The 26,980-nt window shown below is 39.1% G+C and overlaps 1 protein-coding gene across 8 annotated transcripts in view; it reads left to right on the top strand.

The window, feature by feature from the left end:
- The window catches only part of CHD6 (chromodomain helicase DNA binding protein 6), a 183,841-nt gene extending 157,592 nt beyond the window's left edge, over window positions 1–26,249 (top strand). For 7 of the 8 annotated variants that reach the window (XM_020998890.2, XM_020998891.2, XM_020998888.2 and 4 more), the window contains 6 exons: window positions 4,773–4,924; window positions 6,299–6,505; window positions 11,080–11,532; window positions 12,565–12,756; window positions 14,023–14,142; window positions 23,201–26,249. In XM_020998890.2, the coding sequence (XP_020854549.1) occupies window positions 4,773–4,924; window positions 6,299–6,505; window positions 11,080–11,532; window positions 12,565–12,756; window positions 14,023–14,142; window positions 23,201–24,097 (2,021 nt within the window). In that variant the 3' untranslated portion in view covers window positions 24,098–26,249. The remainder of the gene's footprint in view (window positions 1–4,772; window positions 4,925–6,298; window positions 6,506–11,079; window positions 11,533–12,564; window positions 12,757–14,022; window positions 14,143–23,200) is intronic. The other variant, XM_020998892.2, reaches the window with a different exon arrangement.
- The last annotated feature ends 731 nt before the right edge of the window (window positions 26,250–26,980 follow it).

Below are 26,980 nucleotides of genomic sequence, written 5' to 3'. Positions count from 1 at the left end.
TAGAATACTAAATGTAGAGCTGGAGGGACACTCATGAGTCATCTCATCCAACCCTCTCATTTTGCAATTGAGGAAGTGAGGCCTGAGCAGCTTGCACGACTTATCATGTCAGTGCTTAGTACATAGGAGTCCAAATCCAGTACTCTTTCCATTCTACCACACTGCCCCATGAAGCTTAACTCACAAAGCAAAAGGTTTGGCTTAGAAAGGGAAATACTAAAAAGCCACACCCACGTTAGACTTAAAGGGAAGAAATATGACAAGAGATGGTGGAATGCCACTGAAAAGCAAGATTTTAAGAAAGCTTTTGGTTCCCTAGACCAACCAATTTAAATTAAACCTGGAGCAGGAAGAATGTGAAAGGAGAATGGTAGAAAGTAAAGAAAATGATTTATGTTCTGTGGTCCTTGAACCTTTCAAAAAGATAGTCCTGGAAATGTCAAATACTTATGTGACTTTATTTTCTACAAAAATACAGAAATGTTGCATTTTTACAAAAGTTAAATTTCTTATTACATAGTAGTGACGATGTCTGCAGTAAAATTTTGATTAACCAGAATGCTTAGGGCAAAGGTTTTTAACCTTTTTTGTATCATGGGCCCCTTTGGCAGTCTGGTGAAGCCTATGGGTGGACACCTCCACATAGTATTTTAAAACACATAAAATAGAATACATAGGATTATGAAGGAAGCGTGATATTGAAACACAGTTAGCAGAATTTTTTTTTTAAAGTTCACTGATCCCTGGCTTAGGATTTTCAGTTGCTTTTTACTCATGTGAGAGGAAGAAAGGGAGAGAATGGAAGTAGGGAAGTTGGTCACTTAATGATTGAACAAAAAATCTTTTTTGTTTCGTCCCTTTTTAACCTTTGTAAAAAATAGTCTTCCTTTCCGCCTTAGTGTACACTACGTAAAACTTAATTGAATCTTTGCTTGACAGTTGAGGATTTCAGAATTGTTGAGGGCTGATGTTTCCAACCATGAATCCTTATTGTTTAGTCCTATAAAGATGGAATGTGTAAGTAACTGAACTGAATCCCTTCTCATTGAAAACAAGACAAACCTTGAAAGGTTTCTTGTTTAAAAGATGTCTGATAGCTCATGGCTCCTTTCTGATGATGAAAGTTGCATATAGCAAGGGAGGGGAGAGTTCTGATTAACTGAGGTCTCATTTTCTTTCTTTCCTAGCTAGTCATAAATCTTAAGTAATCTGTACATAGGCACTCCATAAATTGCATTGACTGACATAATTGCAGAAAGGAACTGTTCCCACAAAGGAAGGTGCTGATCAGGCTGCCAGTTGTTGTAGGAGTAGAAAAGCGAGGGAGTGGGAGGTGAGCTGAAAACAAAGTCATTTTACTAGATGAGACAGAGAGTAAGTAGTTCTGGGAAGTTGGCTGGACTTGCTGCTAGAAGAAGTTGTAAAGGGGTAAGGTGGAGACTGAGAACTACCGAAGTGTAAATAAGAAAGCTCTTAAAGAGCACAAGAAGCAGGGGGTGTAACTTAAATTCAGTCTGCCTAGCTTAAATCTTGTTTTTGCTTTTTGGTGAGGCAGTTGGGGTTAAGTGACTTGCTCAGGGTCACACAGCTAGTAAGTGTCAAGTATCTGAGGCCAGATTTAAACTCGGGTCCGCCTGACTCCAAGGCCAGAGCTCTATCCACTGTGCCATCTAGCTGTCCCTGCCTAGCTTAAATCTTAAGATATCCAAGAACTGGGGGGGGGGGGGGGTGGGGGGGAGAAGGGGAGGGGTCAGTGTTTGATTCCACATAGTATGCAATTTAAGGGAAAACAGTTTTTACAGAATAAAGTACAGGAACATGATGCATAGCTGCAGTAACTACAAAAAAATGCAAATTTAAAAATTTAATTAAGCACTTAATACAATGCTACTGTGCTAATATACTGTTAAATATTGTATATTACAGTATGTTGCTCAAGGGGAGTTTTTTCTAAAGGGACGTGCCAGTCCTAGTGTCCCATTCTTGGTGCTACAGTGGTCAGCCCACCCTTTGCCCCTTGATATTTCAGGTGTCCGCTAGGCTCTGTGCTTCTGACCTTTATGACATTTTTTCATCAGCCAATGTGACAGCCTCACATTTGAAAGGCTAAGTATGACTTGTCACTTCACAGAGAAAAGATATTCACAGATCATCCTGCCTTGGGATCTGCCAGCTCTCTGCTTACAAATGTCGTAGGTCTCTCTGTAATATTTCTTATATGAATTAGATCCAGTTTACTGCTTTGTTCTTTAGGATAAGAAGTTGAATGATTCTCCACAATACCTCTTTAACACCAACCTTGTTGCGTTCCATTATGTTTTAAAATTTTCATTCAAAAACTGTCTCCTGGAGCAGCTAGGTAGTGCAGTGGATAGAGCTGTGGCCTTGGAGTCAGGAGGACCTGAGTTCAAATCCAGCCTTAGACACTTGGCACTTACTAGCCATGTGACCCTGGGCAAGTAACTTAACCCCAATTGCCTTACCAAAAAAGAAAAACAACCTGTCTCCTAATGTTTGTCTGTTGAAATAAAATAAAATATTTATTAAGCGCTTACTCTGTGCTAAGCATTTAAGATGCAAATCAATAAACATTTATTAAGTGCTTACTATGTGCCAGGCACTGTACTAAGCACTAAAGATACAAAAAGAAGCAAGAGACAGTCCCTGCTGTCAAGAAGCTTACAGTCTAATGGAGGAGACAACATACAAAAAAAGCTACATATAGAATAAATAGGAAATAATTAACAGAGAGAAGGCACTGTAATTAAGAGGGATTATGGAGAGCTTCCTCTAGAAAGTAGGATTTTAGTTGGAACTTAAAGGTCATTAGGTGGAGCAGAAGAGGGGAGAGCATTCCAAGCATGGGGAACAGTCAGAGAAAACGGCCAGAGGCAAGATAGGAAGTGGGAGTGCCTTATTTGTGGAACATTCAGGAGGCCAGAGTCAGTGGATCGGAGAGTACATGCGCAGGAGGAAGGTATAAGAATACCGGAAAGGTAGGAGGGGGGCTAGGTAATGAGGGACTTTGAATGCTAAGCAGCATTTTGTACTTGATCCTGAAGACCATAAGAAGCCACTGGAGAGTGTGTGTGTGTGTGTGTGTGTGTGTGTGTGTGTGTGTGTGTGTGTGTGTGTGTGTTGGGAGGCAGGGGTGATATAATCAGCCTGCGCTTTAGGAAAAGTCACTTTAGTGGATGAATGGAAGATGGATAAGAGTAGGGAGAAACCTAAGGTAGGCAGCCCTCACTAGCAGGCTATTCAGTAGTCCAAGCAAGAGGTGATAAGGGCCTGCACCAGAGTGTTGACAGTATCAGAGGAGACAAGGAGACACATTCAAGAGGCGTTCCAAAGGTGAAATCGACAGGCCTTAGCAGCAGGTTGAATGTGGCGGGTGAGAGGCAGTCTGGAGTCTGAAGTGACTGCTAGGTTGGAAGCTTGCAGAGTTGGGAGGATGAGGTTGTCCTTTACAGAAATAAGGGAGGGTAGGATGGGGGCAGGGCTTGGGGGAAAGATAACGAGCTCTGTTTTGGCCATACTGAGTTTAAGATGTTCACGGGACATCCAGTTCGAAATGTCTGAAAGGAAGTTGGAGTTGTGAAATTGGAGGTCAGCAGAGAGTTTGGGGCAGGATAGGTAGATCTGAGAATCAGCATTTTTGTTCTTGAGTCATTTTTATTTGTGTCCAACTCTTTGTGACTCCTTTTAGGGTTTTCTTGGCAAAGGTACTGGACTAGTTATTTCCTTTTCCAGCTTCATTTACTGATGAGGAAGCTGAGGCAAACAGGGTTAAGTGACTTGCTTAGGATCACACAGCTGGTGTCTGAGGCCAGACTCAGATGACTTCAGGCTCTTCACTGTATCCACTGTGCCACCTAGCTGCCCACTGTAGAGATGGTAGTTCAATCCATGAGAGCTGATGAGTTCACCAAGTGAAATAGTTATAAAGGGAAAAAGAAGATGAGTCCAGGACAGAACCGTGAGGGACACCTATGGTCAGAAGGTGTGATCTGGAAGAGGAACCAGCAAAGGAAACAGAGAAGGAGCTGTCAGATATGTAGTAGAAGAACCAACTCTCCTCTGAAGGAGTTCACATGCTAAAGGGAGAGACTACACATATAGAAAGTTTTGCTGCAAGTCAGATGGAAAGGTCCTGTGTGCTTAGGGTGCAGAAGCAAAAAAGATGGCAGTGCATCTCTTTTAATGTCATTTCTACTGATAAAATCAGGACAGCTAGATGGTGCAGTGGATGGAACACTGGGCTGGCAATCAGGAAGGCTCATCTTCCTGTTCAAATCCTGGGCAAGTCATTTAACTCTGTTTGCCTCAGTTTGTTCATCTGAAAAAATGAGCTGGAGAAGGAAATGGCAAACCACTCTAGTATCTTTGCCAAGAAAACCCCGAAAGGGGTCATGAAGAGTCAGACACGATTGAAAAATGACTTAACAAAAACTGATAAAATCATGACCGTTTCTTATGTTGAGCCATTTGAGAGTGCCAAAGATACCAAATCCAGCACCAATATAGTGAGCCTCAGGGAGTAGAGGGCCACCAGACTGCCTAAGGAGAGGGGCTAACCAGGCCAGATTGGAAAAACTTCTGTGCTGATCAGTAGTGGGAGTGGGCCCATCAGTGTCTGCTGAACTTTCAGCCTGTGCAAGACAGGAGTACTAAGCTTCCCACCACCATCACCACCACCAAAAAAAGAGGAAAGAATAAATTGAATATTGTGATCTCAACATATATAACTCATCTGCACATTTTTATATTCTCAGATTATCCAGGAAAATACTCTGAAGAAGAAAGTAAGAGCTCTACATCTGGAATAGCAGGAGACATTGGGGATGAACTCCAGGAAGTCCGGGCACCAACCATTGCCCAACTTCTACAAGAAAAAACTCTTTATTCCTTCTCCGAATGGCCAAAGGTGCCTTCTAAACATTATGATGCCCATTAAGAGCACTCACAGCTAAAAGAAAGATATTTGTTGCCCCAGTGGTGGGATCAAGATCAGGGACTTGTCCACAGAACTTCAGAATTTGGACCCTAAAAAGATAGTCTGTGACGATACCCATCTCCACACACACATACACTCTACCCATTAGCAGAAAGCATTCCCTAAGGGTGGTCTTTGCTTTCGTTTGGCTTTCTGCTGGCTCACTGGTCTCATGATTTGTGGTTGATGTTTATAACTATTGCAGCAAATGCTATTTAAAAGACTTAATTCTTTAAAACTAGCAAATTTTGAGCCATGAGTCCATTGGGCAAAAAACATTTTATCAACATTTTTATTTTAAAGAAATATTTCATACTTATTTTAATTCTAATATTTAAAAGATTATAATGGTTATAGAGTTTTTTAACTTAATTTTTTTTTAGGTGTATGTGGTAAGGAAATGAGACTGTAGAAATTTACAGACTCAAACTTTCTAGTTAAGAAATTCCTAATAAGCCTATTTCAATCATCAGGAACTTATATTTTAGAACTAAGAAGGTGAAACTTCCTATTTTGGGTTGGATTTTAATAGGGTTCTCAAGTAGTAAACTTTCAGGAGGATTTTTTAGTCATAGAATCTGAGGAATGTTAAATTGTTAAAATATATTTAGAACTGGAGAAGAGTCCTTAAAGGTCATTTAGTCCAACCCCCCTCATTTTGCAGTTGAGGAAACTGGCCAGAAAGATTGAGGGACTTGCCTAAGGTCACAGCTAGTGTGCTGGGATTTGAACCCAGGTTCTGTGGCTGCAAATCCAAGTCACTTTATATATAGGATGATATATGGAGTAATGAGCAAGAATTTCTGTCTAGATCTAGATAGCTCTGTGTGTGTGTGTATGTTTGTATGTGTGTGTGTGTGTGTGTGTGTATACACACGCACACATATATACATGTTTAACATCTGCATAGTTTTAATAACTCACAGCTAAAATGTTTTAGCTTTATTAGAATTGATTAGTTTTTCCATTTATACTCACAGTTGGCCAGTTAGTCTGTTTATCAGAAATGGTGCATTGTGATCGCACTGAGTCCAAAGTGGGCACAATTAATTTTGAGTAAATACTGGCCATCACTGACCCATTCTTCTCTTTGTGCTCTGCCTGTGAAGTGTTTGTGTGGTTGTAAATGTTTCCATGCAGTGTTTTGGGGTGTGTACCCTAGTCCTTTCCCTCACCCAATCTTGCCATAACCCATTCAGATTCTCTCAAAGGAGAAAGTATTTGTGAATTTACATTTATTGTATTTTAAGTTTCTGCTACCCCGTGCTAGTGTAAGAGATTTGCTGTTGACATTCTTATTTGCAGGACCGAGTAATAATTAACCGCATAGATAACATCTGCCATGCAGTCTTAAAGGGCAGGTGGCCTTCTAGCCAACAGTATGAAATGCCAAGCACACTGCCTGCTCCAGTGTTAATCAGCAGTCCTAGCTCACGAAACAGCCTTGCAGAGCAAGAAACAGCAGGCCCCAACTTCAGCAGTGGAGCTGCATTAGTCACACCGATCCCAAAGGTGAGAGGGCAGCTAATGTGTTGACCCCAAATGAGGAGCTGTTGATAGCAGCTTCTGCTTGATTGCATCATTTGTTGATTCAATAGAAATTTCAGTAAGTAGCATTACTGGGGATTTCCCTAAACATCAAGTCAACAGACATTTATTAAACTCTTGTTATGTGCCTGGTACTATGCTAAATGTTGGCTAATACCAGGCTATTTCTTCCTAAAGAGTCTTCTCTTTCTCCTCAGATTTCTTGTACTTTCTCATGTCTATGTATTTTATCCTTTAGTAAAATGTAAACTTCTTAAAGTCAGGGACTGTTTGGGGGTTTTTTTGTCCTTATATCCTTATATCCTTGCTGCTTTACAGATAGTAAATATCCAAGTGAAACTATCGAGTGAAAAATATGTGGCTATAAATATTTGAAAGTTGTCTTTATAAATGTGATCTTGACAGTCTCTAAGAGAATGTTTCTCCTACTCATCTGGGTTTGAAATCTTAAAGGATCTCCATAAACATTTATTAATTACCTACTGTGAGCTGAGGCAGCTGGTGGATAGAGCGCTGGGCCTGGAGTTAGGAAGACCTGAGTTAATAATCCAGCCTCAGACACTTACTAGCTGTGTGACACTGGGCAAGTCACTTAACCTTGTTTGCCTCAGTTTCCTCATCTGTAAAATGAGCTGGAGAAGGAAATGGCAAACCACTCTAGTATCTTTGCCAAGAAAACCCCAAATAAATCAGACATGACTGAATTGACTGAACAACAACAACTGAGCCAGGCACTGTGCTGAGCTCTAGGGCTACAAAGACAAAAAAAGAAAGACAGTCCCTGCCCTTGAGAAGTTTGTAATCTAACGAGGGAAGACAGAACACAAAAGGAAGCTGAAAAGCTGGCAGGATGGAGAGGGGCATGGGTATGCATGATGGAGAAGTCATTCAAAGACATCCCAAAGTAGTGCATCCAGATGAGAAGAATCATCTTTCCTGATTTCACATTGGGACAATCCATTTCATTTTTTTAAAATAAGTTTTACTAGTGCCTTTTTGTCTTTACAACAGTCATTTCAGGAAATATTACTACCTCCTCCCCCAGCCCCAAAATTGAACCTTACCTTGTAACAACAACAACAAAAAATAACTAATGAGCTGTATCTGATACTGTGTGTGTACAACATATTGCCCTATTAATCCCCTACTTCTCTTTCATGAGAGGGAAAGTGTATTTGTTTATTTGTTCTTTGGGGCAAATATTGGCTCTTCAATAACCAGGAGTTTGAGTTCCTTTTAATGATCTTTTCATTGTATCTTTCTGCCATTGAAAAGTATGGTTTATATTAGTCTTTTATTTCTGTCTTTGACATCCTTGAGAAGGATCACTGGGTCGAAGAGGATAAATGGCTTAATATTTTTTCTTGAGTATAATTCCAAATTGTTATGAATAGTTTAACTATTTAAGAGTTCCAGCAGTTGTATATTTTTGCAGCTGTTTTTCCATAGCCTCTACAACGTTGACTGTTTCCCTTTATCACTGTTGCCAGTTTGTAGGATGTAATTCTAAAACCTTAGAATTGTTTTAACTTATATTTCTCTTATTAGTTAGTAATTTGGGTAATGTTTTCATATAGTTATTTATAGTTTGCAATTTTTTCTTTTAAAAACTGTTCATAGACATTGTCCACTTGTCTACTGGATAACTCTCCATTTCATTTTGAGACATTTTGGCCTCAGAGAATTTGGAAATCCATTGGTCCTGCATCTCCAGGGCAAATAGAGGGTATTTCCATAATTCTTTGTCAGAGCACTTCTGCTGTCTTATTTGTCCTTTGTTGGAAAGTCTTGAGTGGGAAAATTGGGAGAAAGACAGTAGCCCTAATCCCAGGGCCACACTGGCCAGTGGCAGAGCTGGAGTAAGATCCAGGTCTTCATTTCCTAGTCCATTGTTGTTTCCACTATCCCAGGTATGGTGAAATATTATTAATGTGCCAAGAAAGTGAAAAGATACTAGAATACAAATGCATAACATTTTTATTTGACTTCCACATAGTAAATAGTCAAAAAGAAAAGAGTTTGCATTGAATGAAATGCAGAGCCTCAAGAGCAATAAAAAAAAATGCAAATCTAAACTAAATTTTAATGAATGAAAAAGTATCTGAGCACTTATTGTTTGCCAGACACTGTACTAATATGATGTTAAATGCCTATTAAACTACCAAATTAATTAAGTAACAAAGTCCAGTGTTTCTGAGGAATTAAGTCCATTGACTGTGGTACTGTAAACTAGTGTAGACCTGGAGAATGGTCAGATAGCATGTGCAAAGCTCATTATCCTTTTTAATGATCTTTTCATTAAAAGAAAGCATAACCCCCCAAAAATAAGTACCTCCTCTTCCTCTTATTTCTGGCCCCCTCCACCTCAGTCCCACAAAAGGGTAATCTGTAGAAACCCATTCTGGGAACAGACCAAGCATTCCATAATAGGAAAGTCGTTAAGTAAATGATGGTGTGTGGCATTTTGGCCTCAGAGAATACTCTGCGAGAATACTCTGGTGTGTAAATGGCAAGTCTGTAACCTCTCTCAGTGTGTTCACTCATAAGTCCACAAACATTTATCGAGTGTTTACTATGTGTAATGCACAATAAATAGTGAGAGACGTACAGAGATAAATGCATGGCTCCAGTTTTTTTCAGTGAGGTCTTAAGACACATACACAGAGAAATAGCACACAAAGTAGAAAATGATACAAATACAATAAAAATGTATCATGAGTGCCTGCCATATGTAGAACACTCTGTCTCTGCCCTGTGATTTCAGAATAGTATTATTAGTATATAATCTAACTAAATCTCACTTTTAACATCATGAGGCCTAGGTATAATTTCAGTTGTGCAGTCACCCAAGATACAAGTATGTTGGATCACTGGTGACTGTAAACTAGCACTGAATCTTAGTGGCATTTTTCCTAAGTGTCGGTCTTCATTGTTTTGTTTAATATTTTACCATTATTGCCAATAATATTTACCATTATTAAAACTACATAGCCTCTGTAAATATCTATTTTACACTTCAGTAATAAATATTTTGGCTATCAGGGACATTTATAACATTGCTTCTATTTTTCAGTTTCCAACTGTTCCCTGTAACTTTTCACCTAATATGTTTTCCTGGAAGCATGCTAATTTAATAAAAAACCTTGATATATACATTAGCAAAGATCAGAAGAGATTCAGAGTTTTTGTTAGGTTTATTATTACTTTTTAAAACCCTTACCCTTTTTTTAAAAGAAGTAACAGTGGATGTTTCCCACCACCAAAATAAAGCAGAGGATCGTGAACTGTGAAGTGGTCCTGACATTCTGGATTTCCATTTGAAATTATGAAAGAAAAGTGACAGTGGTTCACACTTCTGGGTGTATTTCCTGGAGATGTCAAAGACAGGAACAAAGATCTATCATGTTCCAAAATATTCATAGTATTCTTTCTGGAAGCAAAGAATTAAAAACAAAGTGGGCATCTATCAATTGAGGAATGGCTGGGGCAAAATTATATGTTAGTATAATGGAATATTATTATTCTGTATTAGTGTAATAGAATATTATTATTCAGTAATAAATGATGAATCTAGCAAAAAACAAATCTTGGGAAGGTTTGTTTGAACTGATTAGGGAATAAGCAGAACCAAGAATGCAATAGATGATGGTTCTAATAATGCAAATGCAATGATCACCAGAAAGAAGCTGAGCTCTCAGTAATGAGAAAACAAATAAAGGTCCTAGAGAAGAAACAACAGAATGTGCCTCTACCCTCACAACAGAGAGGCTGGGGACTGCAAAGACTAAATAAACATGATGTGCATTTCCATCCAAATTTCTGTGTTGGGTATTTTTAATTGTTTTAAATGATTCTGTCTGGGGGGCAGGGATGAGTTAAAAACAAAAGGCATCAACAAAATAATGTTTTTTCAGCAGAGAATTTAATGGTTTCGGGGAATGTGTGTGTACGCTTACTTCAGTGTCTATCCAAAAGGTACTTCAGTGACCTAGAAGAAGGGCAAGTAATTCAAAGGATGGGGCTCTTCACAGCCCTGTCCCCACATAGACACAGGAGAGGGCTTCCTTTCAGTTTCTGAGAGGGACCAAAAGTGCTTTGTCTCAGTGGAAGAAGGTTAGTTTGATGAAAGCATCCCTGCCCCATTTAACTAAATTGGGTATTAAATTGAGCATTAGGGCCTTGAAGACTTGACACAGAAACTGCATTTATTGTAGAAACCAATTTTTTTTAAGTACCTTAGATCCTGGCAAGTCTCATTGACCATCAGTGGTGAACATTCTCCTGTCAGTTCTATTTAACCTCGTTGGACCATGAGGCAAGACAATTTAAAAGACCAGAGAAATAATCTATTCCTAGAGGTGGTCAGAAGAGCAAGAACAATCCTCTAAAAAAACAATCCTCTAGCAGTCTTCTAACAGAAACCTTTTTTCTGGACCCATATGGGAGCCACCACTTGCCTGTATTACAGAGTTGTCTTTGTACGTAAGAAATTCTCTGAAAGTGAGATATTAATGTTATTCCACATTTGATATTAATAGGAAAGTTTCCTGGCTCCAGTATTTGCCAAGGAAGAACGAAAGCACAGACGACCCTATGAGTATGACGTGGAGAGAGATTTGAAGTCTCGGAGCCTAGAGCAGTTCTCTGCTTCCCATGGACACCCACCTGTTGTGCTCAATGGCTGGCGTGGGGAGTCAGCCATAGACCTCTCTTGCACACCTGATGGGTCTCCAGCAACCACTTCCCCTTTCCCATTGAGCACCAGCACACCCAAGATTGGGACAGTCAGCACCCTCCAAGGATCCCTTGGCATGGACTTGTCTGGAATTTTGCAAGCTGGGTTAATTCACCCTGTTACAGGACAGATTGTCAATGGAACCTTAAGAAGAGATGATGCTGCCATGAGGAGACGGAGAGGGAGGAGAAAAAATGTAGAAGGAGGAATGGACCTCATCTTTTTGAAGGATAGAACACTTCAGACGGGAATTTTGGTAGGTATATAAATGCCCCTGGAAGGAATGCTCAGGTCACTTAGCGTTTTCTGAGGAGCTACCATTGAGATCTAAAGATTAAGAAGCAGTATTTCAAAATTCTAATGCAACAATAACCCTTGAATACTGAGCTATAGCATTTAGCCTTTTAGCTTTCAAGGTTTCCTCTTTGTAAAAAGTAGGGTTTTTTTAAGATCCAGAGGCTCTTTTTCTAGAAGTAGTTCTTAGCTATCATTTATTTGAACAGTTGTGTTTCATTAAACACGATTACATTTCTTTGTATATGACTCCCTTTTAAAATTTTAAGCACAATGGGCGGGAATAATATTTCGTAATTTCTGTGTAACTGTTGCAGGCAACTAGAGCAAGATGGTACTTGCATTGGATATTTAATAAGTAATTGACATCGATAATAGTCTTCTTCCTGCTTTGTGCCCTCCTCCCTCCCACCCCTACATCTATAGAATATTTAAGATGATTTGTTGGCTCACTGTAGTTCTCCAAGTAAGTTACTTTGACAATCAGCATGTCCAATCAATCAGTGAGACTTTGCTGTACAGAACTGTGTTTTATTTTAAATCTCCCTCATTTTCCAAAAAAAAAAAAGTCTTCTGTGATTTTTTTAGAATATTGCATTTATTTTATCAGTATATATTAAAATTTTTACTGAAACTGTCTAGTTGTAAAGGTACAGAAAAACTGAAAACAGTTAAGGAAAACTTTTGAGACTATCTGTTTGTTTTTTAGACATTCTCTTATTCTACTGTTAGTACTTAATGATTCACATTTTACAGGCCTCTACATTTTATAAAATGCTATCAGAACAGCAGCTTTATGAGACAATTAGCATATGTAGTATCACCTCCATCTTATAGACTTGGAAATGATGCTCAGAGAGAGTGAAGTCCCATAGTTAATAAAAATCAAAGCCTAGATTTGAACCCACATTTTCTTTAAGTCCAGTAACTGTTCCAATATATTCACACATGGTGTATTCCCAGATACTCATTTTTTTCCCTCTGTTCTCGTCAGGAGGTCCAAGAAGAGCAGGAGCAGCCCTCACCAAGCAGCACCCTCCCTGATGGGCCAATCTCGGCTACCTCCTCTCCTCACGCAGTCACGACGACCAGTGTCCCAGCCGAGAAGACAATTCCCAACAAGAGTTTGTTGGACTGGTTAAGGCAACAGTCAGATTATACAATAGAAGTTCCTACCTTTGGGACAGTAAGTGGAAATGCAGTGTGTGTCTTCTTTCTGCATGCTTCCATGTGACTTGATTGAGTTTGAGATGAAGAGCTTATTGGAGAGAGTAGTGTGGGATATGTTTCAGTGAAATGTATGAAGACTGGGGGTGTCATGTCACTTTAAAAAAAAGTCCTTTTGTATGTGGTTCCGAGACCTTTGCTCTACCAAGTAATCCTCTACCTGTAACTTACAAGTCAGTAACCTCTATGAAGAAGTGAATGTGGCTGAAGCTTAATAATGAAGGAACTGTCCTCATTCACACTTCTTTGAAATCTCAAATGCGTAGCACTTAACTCACTCACATTGTGACATTTAGGTGACGTGGTTGCATGAGAAATCAGATTATGAAATGAGAGGCTAGATAACATTTTTATGATTTTTAGTTTGTGGTGTTTTGTTGTTGTTGTTGTTGTTGTTGTTGTTGTTTTTAAATCACTGCTGCCCTTAAAGTTGTCTTTTGGGGACTTTTCCTTCTGTTTTACCTTGGTAGTATCACCCCTCAGACAATGGTTTGGAAGAATGTAATCATCTTAAAGGAGAATTTTTCTCTTCTCCGTTAAGTATCAACCCCACTCCCTTCACCTTAGATCCACTATACTAATAAACCATGTAAAGTACTTCATAAAAAAGGAGGGGAGAAGGCTCAGAGACAGAAAGCCCCTCTGCCCTAACCTTCCCCCAAGAGAAAAGAGAGTAAACACATATGTACATAAGTGACAAGGCCATTGCAAAAATGCCGAGGAAAAAATATTGGTGGGTGCACACAAGGTACCACAAGAGACTCTTCCAAGGTCAGCTATCTCTAGCCTACCTCGAGCCTGGAGGACAAACAGAAAACAGCCTAAGTTCTTTCTACTGTACAGCCAAACACAACTTCATTTATTTATTTTTTGTTTAGTATTTTTTTACTCTATAATCTTTTCCCAGTTACATGTAAAAACAATTTTTAACATGTTTTTAAAATTCTGATAAACACAACTTTAAATCATTGATGTGTTTTACTTTCTACTAAACATCGATACTTTGATCTACTTTTTTCAAGTTAAAGGACAAAGGAACGAGAAAGCAAAGAGAAGGGCCTGGCATGGGCTAGCTCTCAGTGTATTTCATTCTCTTTAATTTGGTGTTGGGCTCTTAGAAAGAAGTGTAATGAAAGAGACAGCTACATACCAGTAGCAGCCAGCTCCTTAGAAAGCAGCAGGAGAGTAGTTTAACATTTTAATATTTGCTCTCTTTGCTTCTTAGAATTTTTCAGACAGACCGAAGCAAAGAAGACAGCGTTGTAAAGAACCAGGAAAATTGGACATGGGCTCCCTAAGTGGAGAAGAAAGAGTCCCTGCTGTCCATAAGGAGACAGGACGGCAGGTAAGGGAGAGGACGTTTGAGATGCAGAGAAAATATAATAAAGTTGTATAGTGAAGCCTCATTGTTGATCAAAGCCTAGGCTAAAAAGTCTATTAAGTAAGTTGCCAAATAATATCTGTAGAAGAGTTGAGGAAGATAAAGGTGACATAATTTGGTAAAGACATGCGGCTGAAAACATTAAATATTGCTGATTTTCTCAACTCTGAGCATCTCAAACTCATCATGTCCAAAATTGAATTCCTTATTTTTTTTTCTCAGGCCCACCACTCTGCCTGTCCCTCCAGTCACCCACATGTAAAGCCTTGGCATTATCCTTATCTTTTCATTTTTCTTCACCCCACATACCTAATCAGTTGACAAATCTTGTATTTCCTACCTCCATAGTCGGTCTTGAATCCATCCCTTATCTTTGGTCATACCACCACCATTCTAGTTTAGACCCTCCTCACCCCCTCCCTAGACTGTTGCCACAGCTCAGCTCTCTCCTTTGTCCAGTCTGTCCTCCACACAGCTGCCAAAGTAATCTTCCTAAAGGTCAGTACTGACCATGTCAGTCCTTCACCCAGTAAATTCCATTGTCTCCTAATTGCTTTTAAGGTCAAATATAAACACCTCTGTTAAGCTTGTAAAGCCCTTTACAACCTGGCCCCAACCTTCTCTGTGTGCGTGTGCGTGTGTGTTCACATAATATGTGTGTACATATATGTGTATACATATGTGTATTTGTGTGCATGTACATGTGCCCTGTGTATGTGTGCATGCATATATATATATAGTCTTGTATGTGTATGTAAACATATGTGTATGGGGGATATAAAATATATAATTGAATATATAATACATAATGGGAGTCAGGAGAGGTTGGGACTAGAAACATAAATTTAAGAATCATCTGTATAGATATGTTAATTGAATTCATGGAAGCTGATGAGATCACCACTGCCTAGAGAGAAAATGGCCTAGGACAGAGAGCCTCGGGGGACACCTGTGGTTAATGGGTATGACCTGGATCAGGATCTAGCAAAGGAAATTAAGACGGAGCAGTAGGTCAAGTAGGAGGAAAACCAGGAGAGAGTGTCGCAAAAATTAATCTATCTGCAGGTAGATTTTGTGGTTCAGTCATTTCAGTCATTTCCAATTCTCTGTGACCCCATTTGAGGTTATTTTGGCAAAGAGACTGAAGTGGTTTGCCATTTTCTTCTCCCACTCATTTTACAGGTGAGGAAGCTAAGGCAAATAGGGTTAAGTGACTTGGCCAGAGTCACATAGCTGGTAAGTGTCTGAGGCTGGATTTGAACTCAGATCTTCCTGACTCCAGGGCTGGCGCTCTCTCCATTGCGTCACCTAGCAGCCCGCAAAAGAAATGATAGATAGATGACTGGATGGATAGATAGATAAATAGATAGAGACATCTGCAGATATTTAGGTATATAGGTACGGAAAGATATAAATAGATAGATATAGATATAGATCTCACTCATACCTTCTTGAAACCTGCGTTTCAGCCATGCTGGCCAAAATGTTTTTTGCTGTTTCTAAATCAACAATCCACCTCCCATCTCTGTGCTTCCTTTTCTCTCTCTCTTAACACTTTTCGGTTTGATCTTTGACTTCATCATTCTGGTGAAACTGCTAACTTCAAAGCTAAAAGTGATCTTTTAATTACCAAATCTAATGGCTTTTTCTCCTCATTCTTTTTTTTTTTAAGGCAATTGGGGTTAAGTGACTTGCCCAGGGTCACACAGCTAGTAAGTGTCAAGTGTTTGGTCTGAGGCTGGATTTGAACTCAGGCCCTTTTGACTTCAGGGCCGGTGCTCTATCCACTGTGCTACCTAGCCCTTTTCTCCTCATTCTTGACCTTGGCCTTTGATACTGTCAATCACTTTCTTCTAGATTCTCTCCTGGTTCTCCGCTTGCCTGTCCAATTGCTCCATCTCGGTGTCCTTTGCTGGATCTTCATCCAAGTCATATCCATGTGTCATAGGTGTCCCCCACGGCTCTGTCCCAGGCCATTTTCTCTCTATATGTTGGTAATCTCATCAGCTTCCATGGATTCAAATGCTGTCTCTCTGTAGATGATTCTTAAATCAATTTTTCAAGCCCTAAACTCTCCTAACTTCCATTCTCCAGCTGCCTATAGTGCATCTCAAACTGGATGTCCTACAGACATCTTAAAATCAATGTCTTGAAAACTGAACTCATAATTTTTTTCCCCAAACCCTTTCTTCCTAACTTCCTTATTACTACTGATGGTATCACCATTCTTCTGGTCACTCAGGCTTACAACCCAGGGGTCATTCTCCACTCCTCCCTTCCCCCATCCCACCAACATTCAATCATTTGCTAAATCCTGTTGTTTCAACCTTCTTAACATCTCCTGTATACAATCACTCTCTCCTGATACTATCCCCACCCTGGTGCAGGCCCTCATCACCTCCTGCCTAGACTATTGAAATCACCTTCTGGTTTATTTCCCTGCTCTAGTCCATCCTTCTTTCAGTTTATCTTCCTTAAGTGCAGATCTGACAGTATCGCCTCTCTTCATTAAACTTCAGGAGCTCCCTGTCACCATTCCTGGAACACTCTCCCTCCTTATCTCTGCCTAGAGGGCTCTCTGCTTCGCAACTGCTCCTTTTATAATCCTTCCTTTCTTTTGGAACTTTCAAGTCTTCCCTTAGCTGCTAATTCTCTCCCCAGTATCCTTATTTGGCATGGACTTATTTGTTCTCATGGTGTCTCCCCTAATAGGATATAAGCTCCTTGCCAGGAGGGGTGGTTTCGTTTTCCTTTTTGTATCCTCAGTGCCTGGCATGTGGTGGGTGCTTCATGAGTGCTTGGTGGCTGACTTCTTCCAAAGGTCTCCCACTCCAGAGCCCTCCAAGCAGGACTGGGCCTTCCTTCTTCATTGAGATCATCAAAGGAAAAGAGCCACACTCTACTTCAGGAACCTGTTCCGGGTTACTTCACTGTAGGAAATGCTTTCTACTGGAAATCCTTTATAACCAACAACCCCACCCCCACCCCTGCCCCACCCCTGCCCCCACCCTCAGCCTTTCTGTTACTTAAAGATATTTATCTAGAGTGTCTTCACTGGTTGTCAGGATATAGCTGGTTCAAAAATGTCATCTGCTATAGTAAAACTGAGTTAAGTTTCAGGTTTGCAGACATGAGTAGATTAATAGAAAAATCATAACCCCTAGGAACAATCATGTGACATACTTGGTAAGGAGCAACCTTTGGCATTAGCAGGACCTAGATTCAAGTCTTACCTTTGGCACATACTGTGGGCAACCATGAGCAAGTCACTTAACCTCCCAGTGCCCCCAGGCAGTCTCTGACTGGGTGAATTACAAACAGTTGGCAATCTGCATCAGTGCTAGGAATTTACACATTGAGCATTCCCTACACCAGTAAAATTGCAGGTCTAGGTCAAAATGTAAAATAAAACTTTTAGTTAAGGCAAGAACCTTTCAGCTTAAAAATGGATTAAGACTAAGCTTCATCATCTGTTTAGATAAACAAATTATACATGAATATACTAGTAGCTGCCTTACAGGGTCATGCTTAGAGGAGACCCAGATCTTTATGGAAACTAGACTGTGTCCTTCCCACCACAGGTTCCATCACCTTGTTGAAGGCAGGCTCCCTAAAATATATATACCTATACATATATATATATATATATATATATATTATGTGTGTGTGTGTGTGTATTTGTATGAATATATAATTAGCTCAGTTATTTTACTGAGTGATTCTTCTTTCCTTAGGATATTAAATCAGTAATTATATGGAAAAATAATCATTTTTATATAATTTCTGTCCATTCTTAATTCTTTCTGTAGGAATCAGCTTTAAAAACAAAGAAAGGAACCTACCAAGGTCAATTCATTTTACTTTTACAATTTAAAAGTATGTAATTGGATATTCTATAAAAACGTTAGATGATTTACAGCATGATATTTCACTTATTCTATAAATATTTAAGTCAGTAAGGCTCTCTCTCATCCCCACATCTTCTACCAAAGCCACTTGAATACAGAAAGAGGAAGCCTATCCATCTTGGAGCTATCACCCTTAAAAAGGTGTGTGTGGGTGTGTGTGCCTTTTTTTCCCTTTTAGCTTTAATGTAAGAAATCCTAGTTTCTTTTCTTAGGTCTGGAAGCACATAACTATATGTACTGTACAAGTTAACAACATCTCCCATTTTACTTCCTAAAGTCCAGGCTGGTGGAAACCCTGCATCCCAGGAATGAGCTGATGGTGTTTTTCATTGTTGCGGTCATCAGTAATAGTAGTAAGAGCTCACAACAGCTCTATAAGTAAGAGGAGTATTGTTCCCATTTCACAAGCGAGGAAACTGTGGTTCACAGTTGAAGTAGCACTCACAGGCAGACAGCAAGTATCACGGCTAGGATCAAAGGGTTAAATCATCTGGACTTCTTGTCTTCACATACTAAGACTTCCAGTTCCTCTGTGAAGGCCAAATGAAAAGAATGCTCTTTTTGTAGTACTGAACCATTCAGTAGTGCTTGTTGAATTGAAGGCCTATTTCTGAGCCTAGGTTTTGCCACATAGCACCTGTATGACCTTGGGCACGTCACTTAATCTGTTTCCTCGTTGGTAAAATGGAGGTAATACAGTGTCCCAAATGTATTTAGTGCAGTTTTAAGCTGTAATTATACTGTCTACTTTATATAGATATTATTGGGGGAAATGCTTCCTGAACCATAAAGTATTATAGAAATAAGGGTTATACTATGTGATCTATTCCTCCTGTTTATTTTATGTGCTCTAAGCATTGGTTTTAGAAACATTTGAGAAAATGTGCATTTTTGGGTTAATGCCTTTTCCTATTTTACTTTCACCTGAATTTCCTTAGTGTACTAGAAGCTAAGGTTTATCACTTGCAGTAGATTACTTACTTAGAGTCAAAATTTATTTTAGAGCCTTCCTTACTAACCATCTTCTTTGCACAAATGTGTTTCTCCTTCATTGTTAAATGGACCTAATCCTTGTTCCAAAGCGGAGGTGTCAGACACTCACTCCTGAGACCACAGCACTTTCAAGTTTAGCCTAAACCATTTTAAAATATAATTGGGAAATATTTAAAAAAATAAATAAAAATACAACAAAACATAAATAATATATTTTAAAATTAAATCAGTGTGCTGCCCACTGCAGTCCTTAGATACATTTAGTAGGTCTGCTCTGAAAGATAATTTGTAGTACTGTCTGCAAAGATAGGAAAACTAACGACTCTATTAGCATTACTTACAAAGCCCCCCAAGAGCTTTTTAACTCTGTTCTGCTGCCTTTGCCTGGGGAAACACTTCCATAGGATCATAGAAAGTTAAAAGAGACATTAGAGATGAGCTAATTCATCCTTTTCATTTTATAAATGAGGAAACAGACCCAGAGAAGTCAAGGGACTGCTAGTACCATATAGCTACTCAGTAGTGGTCAAGACTAGAACCCACATCTACAGGCTGTGAGTGCTTTTTTCCCCATGTTCTGTGGCCTCTCTACCAAATTAAAATAGGGCTATTCCTTCATTTTAAATTCATTTCTGTATTCTGCCCTTAATTTCAGACTGGGTAGTATCATTGACTTCAGTGGTTGTGCACATGGGTATAATAGCCAGAGGGCCCAGTATACCAAACCATATTTCTCTGGAAGGTATAGATCTTAAGAATATACCAGCCTCCCTTGAACTGCATACATTAAATATTTTGTAACTGCTTATTAAAATGTTAATTGAATTTCCAGCAAGCATTCAAGAGATAATAATAACTAATAATGATAGCTAACATTTATATCCTTACTATGTGCCAGGCACTGTGCTAAGCACTTTACAATTATCATCTCATTTGATCTCACAACAGCTCTTCGAGGTAGGCGCTATTATTGTCCCCATTTTATAGATGAAAAAAACTGAGACAAACTGAGGTTAAGTAACGTGCCCAGGATTGCACAGCTATTAAGTGTCTGAGACTGGATTTGAACTTCAGGTCTTCCTGACTTCAGGCCTGGCACTCTGTCCACTGTGCCACTTCCATTCATTATCTTTAGTAGAAAGTTAACATGTAAATGTGAAGTTACTTACTCCTAAGATGCCCATATATTTATTATAATGACAAGCTCTTTATCTCAGAGTGCACTTGAAATTGTTTAAAAAACCACACCTAGCCCCAGGCATTGTTACTGTATATGATTCTCCCCTTTCTCTCCCCTCCATTTAGCCGCCTTCTGGAAAGGGAGCGGGATCATTCCCAGTGTGTAATTGCCAAGGGGCAGAGGCTTCCAGAGAGTGAATGTCCTGCTGCGTGTGGCCATCCACAATCCTCAGTGCTAGAAGGAAAGGCCTTCAGTAAGGGGGGCGTGTAGCTGCTGGGTCACTAGATGATTCTCCCCATACAGGAAGTAGTTAAAATACTTGCCTGCAGTTGTCCACATACTGTAAACTTTTCGCTTTCCTTCTCTGGAGGGTACTTTGATATTACTCTCTGGGTCTGAGAGGGGAAACATGTCCTAACTAACCCAGCTATTTTACGCCACTCAAGAGTGCCCAGAATTCCCTATCTGCTCTGTGGTTTTAGAAGTCCAAATAATATATGTTAATCTCTGACATTGTTAAGGGAGTATTGATAGCAAGTAAATTAAAATATAGAATGAAGCATAATTGAATACTATTCTGAGGCCTACTAGTGGTTTTCTTCTAAACAGAAAGTTATTTATGATCACAGTTAGTCATTCCAAGATTTAATGAGTAAGAGATGGAATTCCACCTTTTAATGGAGGGAGCAGCTGGCGGGTGAATGAAAACTCAGCCTCAGTTACTTTTACCAATGTTAAATTGGCTTTAAAAGAAATATCTAATAGTGGGTGGGCCTTCAGTGAAGAGGTACTAGAGGTGTTTTGTAGTATAGCAGCAATTACATTTGATTGACAGCATTCCCAAGCCAGATTAGGGTGTCTCCATTAAAAATTTGTTTATTACAGTTCTTAGGAACCACAGAATGTACCTATAAACAAAGAGACACATAATAATCAGTTATTTCTATTGATAGGTATCATACCTGATACATTTACACAGATTATTTCAAAACTATGTATTACAGCAGTCTCTAAGCAGTGTCCTGTAACTGATAATAGCTCACATTTCTGTAGTGGTTTTTATTCTATAAAACAATTTAAACCTCTGTGTGAGGCAGGTGTTGGCAATATTATCATCTCTTTGCATATCTTAACATTTTTCCAGGAGAGATCTTGTTTCCTGCTTCCCTATTCCTGACATCATTGCAGATAGACCTCTTAAAGTGCATCTAGGTATCATTCAGCATGGGCCAGTTGGCCTCCCTCCTTCCATCTCTCTGCTTCTTTGGGAAATGAGGGTGTTAACACAGGAAAGAACTTTGGAAGAAGGTTTAAATTCCATTAATAGGGAACCTCCTCAGTGTCACCATTGGTTTGAAACAATTGAACCATGAAACTTATTCTAGAATCACTGGGTAATCTCTTGCCAAGACTGTATCCAGAGCCTGGGTCCAGTTTGGCAAAATGTGCCAGAGCTTGCACTCCATTGACATGGCCTTAGAGAATCTTGGGGTGACTCAGTGCCATGATGAGGAGCAGTTCAGTAGAGGGTTAAAGAAGAGTGTGTGTGTTATGGCCAGTAAGTTGTTCTACTTAACTCTGCGTATTTGTTACAAGGTTTGGTGTGGTGGTACACACACACACACACACACACACACACACACACACACACACACACTCTCTCTCTCTCTCTCTCTCTCTCTCTCTCTGTGGAGGAGGTTACAGTCAGGAAGGATAAGAAGGGGAATAAATGCTTGTTAACTGAAAAATAAAAACTTGGAAAGAAAAATATGTTAAAATGATTATGAGATTTACAATAGGAACTTTCAGTGACTAATTTGTAGGTCATAGAACCACAGAATCTAAGTATTGGAGAGAACTTCAGAAAGTCATCTAGTCCAACCTTCTCATTTTAGAGCTGAGGAAATAAGCGACTTATCTAAGAGCTTCACAGTAAGTTTGCAGGAAAGCCAGGAACCAAGCCCGGGTGTTTCTGCTACAATGTGCCTCCTTTGAGAGTTTTCAGTGAGATTTATTATTCTTTCATGCTGCAACTTAGAAATCTTAATAATCCAGAGATCTCATGATGGTCACATATTAAAACATGTGTAGGTGAGCCATATATATGTGTGTGTGTGTGTGTGTGTGTGTGTGTGTGTGTGTGTGTGTGTGTGTGTGTGTGTATATATATGTATATATATATATATATATATATATATATATGACGTTTAGTAGCTGATGGGTGAGTCCCTAGTAGTGTCAGTTTACTCTCCTTTAACACATAATTTATCAGACATAAGAGCTTCACCAAAGTGCTTTTTTTGCATTTCAAGAAAATTAGGTAGCAAATCCCTGTGTGGAAGAAAAATAGATCTGTAAGGTAAGCTAAAACATCAAATCTTTAAATGGTATTTATTTATCCAGCAACTTGATAAAATAAGGATGCTAATTCCTCATAGCATTTAGATAACTTGAAACTGTGTCCTGTGATATTAGAGAAGCCATTTCAGGTCATTAGTACCTGCCAGTGAAGTCTTAATATTGCTTCTGATAAAACCTTTAATTCCTAATAACTTTCACAGGTTTTCTAAAGGGTTAAGATTGCTTCTGTCTAGTGAGTTTTGTCGAAGCTTTGTTCAAATGGTAATCTGCCCAGCAGTAGGTCTGGAATATTATAGTAGAATTGTGGTTTTGATTCTGGATAAGATTGTAACAAATTCCCTCAGCATCCATTTAATGCCCAGTGAGAAAACAAAATACACAGTAAAGAACCGCCAAAATGATTGGGTAAAATACCCACCAGCCCCAGGTAGGTTAGTTTCCTTCTTTGCTGATCCATACATTTTTACTAAGTACACTCTCTGTGGAAGGAAGAACCAGTATGAGAACATTGTAGTCGCCCCAGATGATTTCCTATAGGGTAGTAACTGAGGGATTTTGTGTTTCTTGTTCCAATTTTTAGGGGTTTCTACCAGAAAACAAGTTCAGTCAGATCCTAACTGAGCCAGTTCTCCGAGATGCTGGTCCTCGAAGGAGAGGAAGGCGCCCACGAAGTGACCTCATTAAGGCTCCTGGCATTGTGGGAGACTCTCCCTCAGGAATGGGACCACTGTTCATGAATGGACTCATTGCTGGAATGGATCTAGTAGGACTTCAGAATATGAGGAATATGCAGGGCATCCCTCTCACAGGGCTGGTGGGGTTTCCTGCTGGCTTTGCAGCAGTGCCTGCTGGAGAGGATGTCAAAAGCACCCTCAGTATGCTGCCTATGATGTTGCCAGGCATGGCAGCTGTACCCCAGATGTTTGGTGTTGGAGGACTTCTGAATACACCCATGACAACTACTTGTACTTCAACGGTTCCAACGTCTTTAACAAGCACAACTAAAAGTGGTACGTCAAACACAGAAAAGGCTACTGATGACAAACAGAATAGCCATGATGTAAAAAAAGATACTTTAGCTGAAGACAAGCCTATTCCTAGTTCCTTTTCAGATCAGTCTGAACCCGCAATAACTACCAGTAGTCCTGTAGCTTTTAACCCTTTTCTCCTACCAGGAATGTCTCCTGGACTGATCTACCCATCAATGTTTCTCTCTCCCGGCATTGGCATGACATTGCCAGGCATGCAGCAGACCAGACACTCTGAGAACACAAGCCTAGAAAGCCAGAAGAGGAAGAGAAAGAAAGTGAAAGGGGATACCCTGAATCCAGACCCAGAAACTATCCCCATATCAGAAAAAGAATCTGGAGATGGTCAGAACTGTTCAGAGCACACCCCACTTTTGCCCACAGATAAAGAACATGGTGTACAAGCTGAGCAAAGCAATTTAAAAGGAACTCATAGTGACACCAATTAGAACTTTATTTCATTAAGAAAATTATTGTGGCTTGTAAGTTTCTTATCCCATAAAGATTTGTTATTTCCCTCACTTCACCTTCATAAAAACCTGTGTTTCCATGAGTAATATTACCTACCTAATTCCCTGTCCAGGAACTATGGTAACAGACATTAATAGTTTCAGGGTCTCGCCACTTTATTAGATAAAAGTGTTGTCTAGCTAGTCTGGGAGGCACAGAATCCTCATTCTGTTATCCAGTTGTTCATTCCAGCAAACAATAGTAAATTCAGTACTTGGTGACATGCCCTACCCCATTCCCTTCCAAATTTTTTACTTATTTGGTAGGGAGAAAAAGGCAAAAGAAAGCATGTGTCTAGTGATCCACAATTAAAATACAGAAGAACAGAGACAAGGGTAATAATGCCTTTTTCTGCGAGTTACACTAAATGGAAAACAAACAAACAAACCGGTATTGGGGGACCAGAAGCACATCTATAATACGTGCTAATGTGTATTTTTGATTTACAATGTTTCCCTATGTTATCATGATTACTAGATGAGTAGTATAGACAGGTATATAACTAATGATTGAAAACATATATTCATTTCTTTTAAAAAACAAAAAAAACCCAACAAAAACATAACTGGTAGCAATATAATTTCCCCCTTTCCTGGCTTTTCAGATATCTGAAGCAAGTGGAGATGTTGTTTTATACTTTACTAAATGACAATTTTGACTTATTTTCAATGCCCCCTTTTCTCCACAGTTTAAAAAAAATGTTCTCAGTTTGACTGAGGAAGCTTTACACATGGTAGGCTATGAGCAGAGGGGCAGTGGGGAGGAACAGTCACTACTTAAAGCCTATTACTTTAGAATTATACTGGCATTTTATTCTTATCTATGGCATTAATACTCTTTACAGAGGGTTGGGGTTTTTTTATTTTTAGTTTTTTTCCTGGCAACGAATTCACCCCCTCTGAATCCAAGGAATATGGAAGCATGATAGATTTTATTTTACATTGTTCCTTACCCAGAAGGACGCCTCTGCTGAAACCTACAAGAAATAGTCCAATAGGATGGCAGCTTTTACGTTTTGGAAGGTCCTTTGTCAAGGCCGTTGAAGTTTTTCAAAATTTGATTGTGTCACCTCTGTCACCAGCACCACCACCAACACCCTGCCTTTTATAATGTTAGACTGTGAATTGTTTTTTTTCTCCCCCACTTCTTTATAGCCTCTCTTTTGTGTTTGTATTGGACAGTTGGATCCAAACAGCAAATTATTGAGACAGTCGAGAATATGTTACAAATTAACATTATTTTTGATTCTTCCTTAGACTCTCAATCTTCAGAAGCTTGGCCTGAGAAGAAACCTGCTTAGGCAGTTCTCATCACCATCCTTCTCCACCTGCTAGTTAACATTTTTCAGTCCCCTTAGTCTTAGCTTTTCTGTTAGAGCTCATGACCTGAGACTTGAAATAAACTCACAGTGGTGGAGTGCACTGGGGGCAGTGGGCAGTGCCGCAGGACAGTTGGAAATGTTGGAAGTATTGCTAGTGTCCATTGTTGTCACAATTTACTGTATTTTTTACATTTTTCTGTTACAGTTTTGCTAATTTATCAGAAGGTCCAAACGTTTGACATAACTATTTCAGTTTGCATTATTTATTTATGATGCTTGTCATTGTCTTTTATACATTTGGGATTATAAATTATGTACGTGTTAAAATTAGCATCTCAAAGAAGTCTGTTATACCATTACTGAAAATCAGCCAAGTGTATTTTCAGAAACTAGATTCCCAGTTTCATGGATCAGAGGAGTAAACAAGAAATTATGTAACTGATCATATAGCAAAGAAGCCAATAATTAAACATGTTGTATTTAATAACACCCTTGTAGCATAGCTGCTGTATAATGCTGTCTATCCACAGATTTCTTAGAAATGCTGCTCTCTCTATTTAACTAACATTTTGTTCAGTTTTGCCTCCAGTGGAAGCAGAAAGGGTTTTTTCAGCTGTTAAATCCAAAATCAATATAATTTATTTATGTAAAAAAACAAAACATTCGATTGATATATTTTTGAACCTTTAAGTACTAATTTTCTTTTTATCAAGTAGAAGAAAAAATGTATTTGCCCTAAATCCTTAAAATACAAATGCTATAAAACTTCATATATTTTGAAAGCCTTACTGAAAATGAGTATTATACACATCTATGCAGAGTTGGGGGGAGGGAGGGGTAGTTTCTATGGAAAATTTGCTTTTTCCCAAGTTCCACCGTCAGTAGGAAACAGGGTTCAATATAGATTTTATTTAAATAGCTAACAGCATGCTAAGTTTCTTGTTTTTTTTTTCCCTATCAAACATGTATGCTAACTCTCTGGGTGTCTGGGCTTATATTTGACTGCTCTTGTGACGCTGTTTGCAAAATGAAAGTGATACACTATGGATTATTTGCTCTGTAAGGCTTTCGTGGCTTCTTATAACTATTTTGATATCCATTTCCAAAAGCAAAAGCCAGATTTACACCTTCCGTCCACAACTTGGATCTTTTCATTCAAATCCATGTCACTCATAAACACACTTTCTCTTGATCATTTTTCACCCATGTCGTACTACATAATAAATTGTCTGTGGTCGTGACCCTGGATAAAAAAAAAGTTGAAAAGTCAGATTTTTACTTGAGGTTTTTAGTGACACTTTATTGTCTTCTGCAGATTTGACATACTGTCTGTTATTGTACCAGATGGGTTCAAGAATCCACTTGGTGGATTTATATGTGGTGCCTAGGGCCATGTACCCTATGGGTATTTATGTATTCATTGGTGATGAAACAAAGATGCTTTTTTTCAACTTAGCAGCCTTCCAAGGGCACCTGGTTAAAACCATTCATGAGGATGGAT

The sequence above is a fragment of the Phascolarctos cinereus genome, unplaced genomic scaffold (assembly GCF_003287225.1).
Source record: "Phascolarctos cinereus isolate Bilbo 61053 unplaced genomic scaffold, phaCin_HiC Scaffold_2;HRSCAF=192, whole genome shotgun sequence".
NCBI classification, from domain to species: Eukaryota; Metazoa; Chordata; class Mammalia; order Diprotodontia; family Phascolarctidae; genus Phascolarctos; species Phascolarctos cinereus.
This window is presented reverse-complemented; position numbering and strand designations above follow the sequence as displayed.